The 11,227-nt window shown below is 30.8% G+C and overlaps 1 protein-coding gene across 1 annotated transcript in view; it reads left to right on the top strand.

Moving 5' to 3' along the window:
- The first annotated feature begins 1,534 nt into the window (after nucleotides 1–1,534).
- The window catches only part of LOC143051902 (importin-13-like), a 33,300-nt gene continuing 23,607 nt past the window's right edge, over nucleotides 1,535–11,227 (top strand). The window contains exons 1-9 of the mRNA XM_076224899.1: nucleotides 1,535–1,631; nucleotides 3,195–3,283; nucleotides 5,257–5,376; nucleotides 6,151–6,209; nucleotides 7,136–7,244; nucleotides 7,559–7,657; nucleotides 9,802–9,855; nucleotides 10,425–10,497; nucleotides 10,879–11,095. Of these exons, the coding sequence (XP_076081014.1) occupies nucleotides 3,254–3,283; nucleotides 5,257–5,376; nucleotides 6,151–6,209; nucleotides 7,136–7,244; nucleotides 7,559–7,657; nucleotides 9,802–9,855; nucleotides 10,425–10,497; nucleotides 10,879–11,095 (761 nt within the window). The 5' untranslated portion in view covers nucleotides 1,535–1,631; nucleotides 3,195–3,253. The remainder of the gene's footprint in view (nucleotides 1,632–3,194; nucleotides 3,284–5,256; nucleotides 5,377–6,150; nucleotides 6,210–7,135; nucleotides 7,245–7,558; nucleotides 7,658–9,801; nucleotides 9,856–10,424; nucleotides 10,498–10,878; nucleotides 11,096–11,227) is intronic.

Genomic DNA, 11,227 nt, shown 5'->3' with positions numbered 1-11,227 from the left:
TGAAAACTGCGCAGACTAAGAAATGTTTTACAAGTGCAAAATATTCTATGATAGATATCATTTTGTCAGATACTTTTCTTTTTTTTATTTGGTTCTTATAACATGCCAAAAATCTGTATATTTAATAGAGTTTAACATTAAATTAAGCGTTTTACTCTTAACAGACGTATAACCAACCCGATTAACAGACCAATCGCCCATATAGCCGAATTCTCAATATAGATTAACCGACCAATCTCTCGGTTAGCCGAGTGTCGGCCGTGAGTAGTCTCAGTTCATGTATAAATAGAATATAAAGAATGGATATGGTGAATGGGGAATTTGTCAAAGAAACAACAACCCGATCAAAGAGTTAAAAAAAACAAAGCCGAAGTCACCAATGGGTCTTCAAAACAGTGAGAAAATCCCAGTTGCACATAATTTTCAAGAAAATGATTATAACAATGTTTCTTGAATAATTCAACACTAATAATTAGCATTGCTAAGTAATCAGGTGTTAGTTCATTTACAATCTTATACATTAGAATATTGATTGTTGGTATTTTATTCTTTTGGTTAAAGATGAAAACATAAAAGGAAAAGGAAAAGAAATATCGCATTCCAATATAATTCTTGCTACTATTTTTGAAATTTTATGGTTTTATCTGATTCTTTTTGTAACAAATTTCCTTAAACTGAACTACAATGGTCTATATATGGTAAAATATATGCATTATAAAATAGTTGCCTTGTGTGTATTGGCAAATATATAAAAGTGATATTTTAAATGAGATAACAGAAAAATAAAAGTAAAAAATCTCATTGCATCATTAATTTGATAAAATATTATACCATTTTACAAAGTCAATCACACTGAAAGCTTAAAAAAATCAAAAATATTGAAATTAAACTTGCTTTTGAAACAATTTTTTAAGTACCAGTTATTTGACTGATTGGATATGTCTAAACAAAATAGCATTTAACTTGGCTTCCGATTGCCTAATGCCAGCAAAATAAATTATTTTCTATTTTTCCAGCATTTTTTTTTTTTTTTGAAATAAGCTATTTTGCCGGCTGGAATTAAGATATTTTGATCAGAGCCGGCAAAATAGCCTATGCGTAAATGTTAAGTTATCATCTAGGGTATGAGACAAGTGCCTGCAGAAGCAAGAATCAGCCAGCCATGTCGTATAACGGAATTAGCAGTCTCACTAATTATCGACTCTACATACATATTGATTCATTCGTCTATGCACTATGCTGTAAACTGAAGGTATATTATTTTAAACTTTTATTGGTAATAAAAAAAGACGTTTATTTCTTTGTTTTTTGTATATGTAAAAAAAAAAGTCAATTTAAAGTATATTTTGATATTTGTTTATTAATAATAGTTTTAAATATCAATATTTTATTCACTAAATGTGTTTTCTTGTCATTAAAGTATACTTCTTGTTGGTAAATTATTCTTCTTGTCGCTTTTTGTCTCTAATTAGTGAGACCCCGGAATTAGTGGCTTGTTTCGATACGTCTCCTGTTATTATAATCATTCTCTATTCGGAACATCTCGGGTTGGTTCCTATCAAGCTGAAAGTGTGAGAAAAAAAGTTAAAAACCTGAAAGTTGAAACAAAAAACTCTATTTAATGAATAATGGTAAGGAAATGAATAGACATATATTTATATGCGGCAGAGATTTGCACAAGTTCGTGTTCTTCTTTTCACATAGGGATATCCCGATGACAGAAAACTGGAAAATATCTGTCTGTCACGTTTTTTTTTATGCATCATATTTTCCAGTAATAAATTGTCAACTTATGTTATTGATCTTAATCATGATACAAAATAAACTTATATTGCTTCATCCCTTCTGATTAGGGAAATTTCCCTTTGATGCACTTAAACACTTTGAGGTATTGTTGCACGCACAACATATAAACAACAAGGAGCAAGTGTCACAGGCACTTGTTTTCTATCCATGGCAAGATCTACTATCCCTATATATTACGAGAAGGGTAATATATAGGGATAAAGATCTTGCCATGGATAGTAAACAAGTGCGGATATTTAATTTTAATTAGATTAGGTACCAGAAACATGTGTTTTACACACTGACATTGATGTCATAAAATCAAGGATGGAAATGAGGAATGTGCCAAAGAGACATAACCCAACCCCACAGCCGAAGTCCACCCATAGGTCTTCAACACAGTGAGTAAATCTTGCACCTGGAGTCGGGCATTAGCTGGCCCTTAAACAAAATGTGTACTAGTTCAATGAAAAATGGACGTCACACTAAACTCCAAAATATATAAATGAATAATATTAACAAATGCCCAAGGCTCCTGACTTGAGACAGGTCTCAAAGATGAGGTGGGGTTAAACATGTTTTGTGAGATCTCAACCCCTATGCATGTACCTCTAGCCCAATGTGGATCAAACAAACATGTGACCTATAATTGTTAATTTTATTGTCATATATGGTCTCTTGTGGAGAGTTGTCTCATTGCCAGTCATGCCACATCTTCTTTTTTATATACATGTACATAGCAATACGAACAGTAAAACTCAGTTTAAAAGAGGTCAGAGTCTGATGTCAGAATAGGTAACAAAAGAAACTAAGCAAAATGACAATGTTTCATAAATTAACAAGGGACTACTAGCAGTTACTGACACGCCAGCTCCAGACCTCAATTAAACCGATTGAAAGAATATGTCTTCATATGATAATTTGAGAACCAAGCACCCATTAGGGGTTTAGAATCATACCATCATTAAATGTATGAGAAGAACATAACCTGTATCATGCCAACAACTGATTTTAGAATAAATGTGTTTATTTCGGAATTCGGATGCATAGACCTTATTTATAAGTGAATCAATATTAATACCAAATTGCGCCATCTTTATTAAATCTGACAACAATATCATAACTATATCCCTTCTAAATAAATCTGTTTAAAGGTTTGGACAACTTTTGAGGTTTTGTGCTTTGTATTGAACATAACCATAAAAGATGTGAAATACCTGAATGGATAAGATGTCTGCATGTTGATTTATAGTTACAAATGATGTCCTACACATATGCAAATTTATATAGTTAGATTCAAATTGATCTCACATATGGAGATGACAATACTCAGTTTCAGTTTAAGTTCTGTTGTAATGATAGTTTCACTTCTATTAGATTTTTATTCATTAAATCTCTTTACTTTTTAGGTGTATCAATTGAGATGAGAGTGAAATGGTTTTAGATTACTGAGTTCATCAATTTCAATATGGCTTACACTGCAGAAAATGTAGAACAGGTGATTTATCAGTTTTATAGATAAAACATTTTTTCTTGGTCTGCTAAGAATTTTCTATAGTGCCTAACAAGATTTTGTGAGGTAGACAAAATTGACCTTAAAACGATCTTATTGACTTTTTTGCTCAAAAAATAGGTAGATCGGACATATTTTGACTTTATTTAATGACTTCCTTAGTTTGGGATTAATTGTAATTGGCATGTTCCTATGAGACTGAAAAGTGTTGTTTTTTTGTAAGATAAATAATACTTTTACCTGGCGTAGCCGTGTGTAAAGTGTATCTCCGAAAAATGACTTGGTGATTGGAATAAAACGTCTTATTTGTAAACTTTTTCTGTTTTTCTCCGCAATTGACTATTAAAGAATAATCTATCTACTGTGTATTTGGAAAATTTTGTGAAAATAGGAGAATTGGCAATTCTTACCTTTCATACGTATTTTTTCATTGATAAAACATAACATGGACTCATCCAGTGTCCAGTTTGAAGGTCATTTTAGTTACTGTCACATTCATGTACGTTCTGATTTAATCAATAGTCATGTATGAAAAGCTTAAACAGTTTGAAAGTAAACTAATAATAACTCAAACCCAATCAAATTGCGTAACATTCAATAACAATGACCGGTCCACATTATAATAAGTAATAGGGGTAAACTGGGTTGGGAGAAAATGTAAGATATTCAAAATTTATTTTTTGGCAATTACGAATAAAAATTTGTCAACCAAAAGTTTTGCTATAATTTCATAAACATGTTGTTCTCTATTGGTACACTTTTTGGATCTTTCATTTATGTATTTAAGGCCATACAAAGTTTGGGCTTCAAAAGTCCACATAATTATTGACTTTATACAGAAAATTTGCCCTTTTAAAACATAAAATGTTTCGAAAACAATACATTACTACAAAGTAAAATCATTTCTCAAAACACTGCAAAAATTTTCGTTTTGATTGGTACAAAAGTATTGTCATAAAGTGCATTGAAATAAACAGTGGTATAGCAAACATCGAATTCCCTCACAAAATCTTGTTAGGCACTATAAAGGAGGCAATTGTCTTGTCAAGAATAGTTGTATTGAGATAATTTGTTGATGATTTTATTAGCCATGTTTTAGAATTGTACTTGTTTTTGAATGAGTTTTAGATTTTCAAATATTTAGGCATCACTAAAGAGACATTCATCATGTTCATTGTCGAAAGTCATCTGGTATAGTGAATTTGGTACTGTATATATCATTAATTCTTTTTTATTTGCTCTGTATATATATAGTTAATATAATTATAGTTAATGTACTAGTACTATTGTTGTAATAACAGTGTGTGGTATATAAGACTGAACATCCATTTACTAAATTATTGTTTGTAGCAAGGCTAAGATGAAACTTTCTTTCTTCTTTGAAATTTTGCAAAGATTTTATGGGTTTATTCTTGGCTTTCCACAAGAATATATCTTCCAGTGCTGATTACAAACTAAACTGAAGTACACTGTACAGCCACAAATATGCCTAATGGGGTTGTAGAATGTACTTCAAGCTTTCTGAAGTAACTTAGAAATATTTTGATACAGTATTGTATACAATTGGTTTGTTTGCTCATGGGTTTTTGTTATATATTTATCAGTACTGATTATTCGTGTATTTTTATAATGAATCTTTATATAATTAGTTAGGTCACTAATCTATATTAAAAGGGAAGGGATTGAAATCTAATATGAATACTAACCAATATGCAGCCAAATTGTTGTTATAAATGAAAGACCGTTGATAGTCAGATATTTTGTTTTTATAATTGTATTTTAAGACTTATAGCAGAGGAGCAACATCTTTAAAATGCTTGTGGTGATCCATGCTCTGCTACAAAGTGCAACTCTCTTTGTCTTAGCTTAAAAGTGTTTTTTCTTTGAAAATGCATTAAATATATAGATAAAAGATATTTGATACCTTAGATCATTTTCTTTTGTTTACATTATTTCAGGCAGTGCTCCAGTTTTATCAGCAGTCTATGGTTCATCCACAGATACATGAATGGTTAACTAAAGCACAGATTTCAACAGAAGCATGGTCATTTTCATGGGAACTTATGGGTAGTCATAAAGTATGTAAGATAAGCAAAATGAAATAGAGAATGAATAGTTTAGAATGTTCAGAAATTTTTGATATTTTTTTGTCATGAGTTGCATTCTAAAATGTATGACAAACTTGTAATATTTTGTCATTTAGTGTCATTGTATAAGACTGACCATTTTCATCCTAATAATTACACTGAGATATTTCATGGCATCATATATAATACATGTACACAAAATGAATACTATTACCATAAACATTTGATGTCACAGTACAGTTGAAAATTTATCTTCTCATTGTATGCTTTGTTGTTAATCATTTGATCTGACTTTATTTTCATGGGTCATTGATAATGTTACGTTTTGTAAAACCTTGATCCTCAAGACTTTCAACATAAGTTCAATTTTAATCATGAAAGCAGATGAAATTTCAGAGTGTGCACTCTTGTTCTAGTGTTTAAAATCAGGGAAAAGATTCCCTAAACTCTTGGAAAATATCCTAATTTAAATGTGGTCTCATTAATAGAAAACAAAGGATATGGGGTATCCATCCATGACACAAAGTCAGTACATGAACAGCAAAAAACACACAAAAAGCAAAGGAACAGCTCTTGTATTGCTGTTCTATTTGTGCCATTTCAACCTTGATAATAAAAACTTCATTTATTGTTCTTGATTTTTAAAGCCATTTTTTTTCATCCATTATATTTTCATGATTTGTGCTATCTGAACTATTCTTAATTTTTCCAACAAACAAGTATTAAGAATTTCTCTTATGATATCATGTTTATTGTCTTTTATAGACTGCAGAAGTACAGTATTTTGGTGCAAATTCCTTACATGTGAAAATTTCCAGGTTTTGGTGAGTGAAGATTATATAACAGAAAGAGTATGAGGAAATATACAATTTAACATTGCCAAATATACACACAACAAAGAGAAATCAAACTCTTCTTATGATTCTGTTATAAAATAGTTGATACATCTATAGATTAACATAGACCGTGATACTGACCCACATTACTGCAGTATACATGTTTTTTTTTTAGAATGTAAATAAGACTGACAAAAGCTGTTATACACTCCTAGATGTATCCTGAAATCAAACTATGATTGTCTATGTCTTAGTATCTGATAACTGATTTAAGAAGTAACATATACCTGAAATAAAAGTAGTGTGCTATTTGGAATAGGATGACAATATTTTTTATAGGAAATTGTCTTCTTGATGTATATTTACTCAGAGTAATATGACAGTAGCTCTGTTTTCCCTTCAGACTGATTTTTGAATGAAAAGTAAAATGAAATTGAACTTAAGATATGGGCCATGTGACCATAATATGTCACATGACCACACTTTCCATATGTCTGTATGTTAAACTGTACCTCAGAACTTTTTGTGAGTGCACGTTGACATTCTAAATCTGATTCGTTAGATACTCCGCAGCAAACTCGAAAAGTAAAGTACAAAATAGTGTAAAATTTAATTGAAATTTTTTTTTGTATCTATATACAGTACGCCTAGAGAGTTTGTAATCGAAACTCTAATCACCGATTTCAGAGTGTAGCGGTGTTGACTGGGAGAGATTTCGCTAATACAATAAACAAAAGGTAGTGAATTTACGCTGAAGTTGGAGGGAATACTCCCAAATTTCTCCAAGAATTTAGGGAGGGATGTTGGAGTTTTCTGGTGTCACACCAGGAATAATTTCGGTGTATGGAGTTTGGGATTACAAACTCTCCGGGCGTACTGTAGTGACATCTGTTGATAATGCTCCTACTTTTCAGGCATGAAGTGCCCCCTGATCAGTATGATGGTTTACGAAGCAGATTGTTGGATAAAATCATAGAATTTGGTGCAGGACCTAAGATTGTACTGACAAGGCTGTGTGTTGCTGTAAGTTTTATGCTTCAATATAAACTGGCCTCTTTTAAGGTGCTATCTAATAAATGGTTAACCCATGTCATTTGTTTTTATTATTGAGAAATAGAAAATATGTTTAAGTAGAAAAAGGATTGATAACAAATATACATACATTCAGACATGTATTGTGATGAAAAGATTGATCACTCTTTCAGCTATGTCAAACTTATATTGTGTTAAAAGATTCAATATATCAAGTAAAGTAATCAACTTTCTTTAAAAGATTTGTATTTCTTTTGTTTTTTCATTTTACAAAACATTTTTTTTTGTTTGTTTAAATGTTTCAGATTTCTTCATTAATACTCCATATGACACCAGAACACTGGCCTGATCCATTGTTGACATTGGTACAAAGTTTTCAGGGAGATAATATTCCTAACTTAAATGTGAGATATACTAACTATAACCAGGCCTGGGGCCATTACATTGCAATTTAATGCATTACATTACAATTACTTTGTGATTCTTCCATTACAATTACAATTACAATTACATTTTTTCTCACATGTAATGCATTACATTACAATTACTTTGCCTGTGTAATGCATTACGTTACACATTACTTTTTCAATATAAAAACAAAAAGCATTTCAAAAACAGAGGTATATGTACATATGTATACAGTGTTAGGTACATAGACTTCAAATACTGGTTAATTAATATGTCCATTGCACTTTATCATCATAAGTGGTTTAAATGTGATGCCATTAAGAGAACAGCGATCAGTTCTGTACACCTTTCCGGCAACACTTAAAAGCCTTTCTACAGGAGCTTAAGTGTGGGAAATGGCTAAATACTTGATCGCTGTATTAGCCAAAGAAGAAAGGCACACTGAATTTGATTTCCATTATTCCAGTGCATTGATTGAAATTTCTTCACATGGCTCAGACAGGTAGATGTCAACATCATGTACTGCACCGTACCTGTGTCTATACCCTTTGATTGAGTAGTAGGAGGCATGAAACTGAAGTCACTTTCAAGTTTCTTAGGTGGTGGTAAAAAATAAATAAATTATCATATAATTTTGTTTCTAACATTGATCTTTTAATCATTAAGACATCATTAAGGATTTCAAAGGAATATAATAAATGTCTCATTAAAGGATTATCTTGTGAAATGCCTAAGGGTTCTGTGAGGACAAACATAAGTTGAGAAGATTTGATTGCAATAAAAACATTGTGATATTAAATTAGGTGAAATAACAACACAGACAGGACCCAAACAGTTTGGTTTAAAAATGTTGTTTGATATATTCAATCTTTCATTGAAATACGTGTCAGGTGTGTATAGAATTATGAAATTTTCATCTTCATATCTTTTTCATTGATCTATATAGTTTTGTTTGATAATTTTTTTGATAAGATTTTTCATAGATCACCAAACACCAAAATATTCCCATATCATATTAAACAAATATCAGAAACCAAGATCAAAGACTTGATATTTTTTACCATTTTATATATCTTACCTTAATGTGTCTTTTAAAGATTGATGTAATTTATTTAATACAGTAGTTAACTGTGACAAAAATTTTATTCCATACTTTCTTTTGTGTTTGTTAATATTTTATTTTTACTATACAATATTATTCAATTTTATCTATTTTACCAATTTGTAATGAAAAGTAATGTACTGTAATGGAGGCATTACATCAATTTTTAACTAAAGTAATCATTACATTACATGTAATTGTAATGCAGAAAATGTGCATTACAAATTACTTTGCATTACATCCAAAAAATGTAATATTACAATGCATTACAATTACAAATTACCATTACCCCAGGCCTGACTATAACAGTACAATGTATGACAAAGTTCACTTTATATTTTAGAAAATGTCAAACTACATGTCTTTAAACTTCTCCCTTCAAGAGACAAGTCTTTATAAATTATTCTCCAACAGAAAATACGAAGCAGATCAGTTCATGTGCATTTTTCTGGTTTGGAAATATCATTGTGGAAAACAATAAACTTAGTTCTTGTTTTATCAGTATATAAAAGAGAGGCGAAAGATACCAGAGGGACACTCAAACTTATAATTCAAAAATAAACTGATATTGCCATGGCTTAATAAGAAAAAGACAAACAGACAAGCAATAGAACACAAAACACAACAGAAAACTATAGTAATACTATGCAAAACAAACCCAACCAAAAACTGATCTCAGGTGCTCTGGAAGGGTAAGCAGCTGCACATTGTTATTCACATTTTATCTTCTGGTTGATGTTACTGATGACATTGCATCCTTTTTGTGAAATACCAAATGAAAAAGAAACAAACTGTACTGAAATAATTTCTCTTATCTCCTTCATCACTTTGGTAAAAGAATATTCTAAATTTTCATATACATTTTCAATACCCCTTCTATATTTTCCTCACTTAAAAAAATTCTCTGTTCCCATTATTTATTTGACTTTACAATATTCAAACTTATTATAAAATGCTATGACCAGAACCATGAGAACATAAAATTTCTTTTCACTTTCCATTGATGACATTGCCAACTAAAGCCATACTTGTTTTCAGAGTACACAGAGGTTACATATATTGTTAGAGACTATCAGGGTGCTGCCGGAGGAGGTAGGATACACTTGTATATATCATTTTTAATTGTTCTGGATTTTCTAAGATTAGAAATAACAGAGCCAAATGATAGTTTTATTACGGTACCGTGCGGTTTCAGTATTAGCCATAGTATAGATTGAATGTGATCTGTATTGGTCCTGAGACTCCAATAGTGGAGGGCCAATACAGCCAATCAAGAATCATTACCAGAAATTGAGAAGCAAACAACCAGTTCATATTTCTAATTCTTTGATTTAACTAAGAAACTTATTTTCATAGTCAAGATGCAAATTTTGATTGTTTCTAGCAAAAATATGTGCATTTTAGCCCATGGGCTAATAAAGCTTCATTCAATATTGCACTTGCCTGACAAGCTGTACATGTATTAATCTCATCAGCATGATGTCATTGATAAGACAGCAACCAAGTACTTCAAAATGAATTAAAAAAGATCTTCAAGATGTATTAATTTAAATATGGCATACAATATAGATTTTCTCATTATAAATTATAAAAATATTACACAATGAGTACAAATTAATGGCAAATAATATATTACTAATAAAACAAAATGTGATTTTCAGTTTTTCAGTTCCAGTCTTGCTCAGAACAGACGATCTCTACTGAGACAGGAACTTACTAAAGGTCTACAGCATGGTAGGTGTTGGTTATTGATTATTTTTAAGCACGTAAAATTAAATAAATTGATTTACAAATCATAATTAAAGAACATTAAAAAAACAAACTTACAGATGATATCATTTAAGACAAAACTTGATAGCACTGAATCAAAACTGAACAAGTATTTAATTAAAATGATCAAAATGATTAAATGACCATCTTCACTTACAAGAATTTCACAACTATTTTGCTGTCAAAGTAACTTCAACAATTGTAGAAATTCTAAATTTTTCTGTCGAAAGATATTATATATAAAAAAGAAGGCATGGTAGGATTGCCAATGAGACAACTCTTCACAAGAGACCAAATGACATAGAAATTAACAATCATAGGTCATCGTATATTTGTATATTTCAGTTTTGACCTTACTACAAACTCTGATGATCCCCACTTCACCAGAAGATGTACAAGACCAGGCCCTCAAGTGTTTCTCTAGCTGGGTGGAGTTTGGTGTGCCTGTAATGGAGGGAGAACCTGTGATACTACAAGTCTTTCATACGTTGTATAATCCTAGTCTGTTTGATACAGCTGTGGAAAGTCTAGTCAATGTGTTCTCTCATCCTGATTCACTTAGGTTAGCCTGTCCATTTTTTTTTTGTGTATATGTCGTGTACAAGTTGCGATTTTGTACAGGTTATAACATGTACAAAAATATTGTACATGTTATAACTTGTATAATGCAAAAATACAAGTTATAATATGTACA

Source organism: Mytilus galloprovincialis, chromosome 1, assembly GCF_965363235.1.
Source record: "Mytilus galloprovincialis chromosome 1, xbMytGall1.hap1.1, whole genome shotgun sequence".
Classification (NCBI taxonomy): Eukaryota; Metazoa; Mollusca; class Bivalvia; order Mytilida; family Mytilidae; genus Mytilus; species Mytilus galloprovincialis.
Note: the sequence above shows the minus strand (reverse complement) of the source record. Positions and strands in the feature narration are given on the sequence as shown.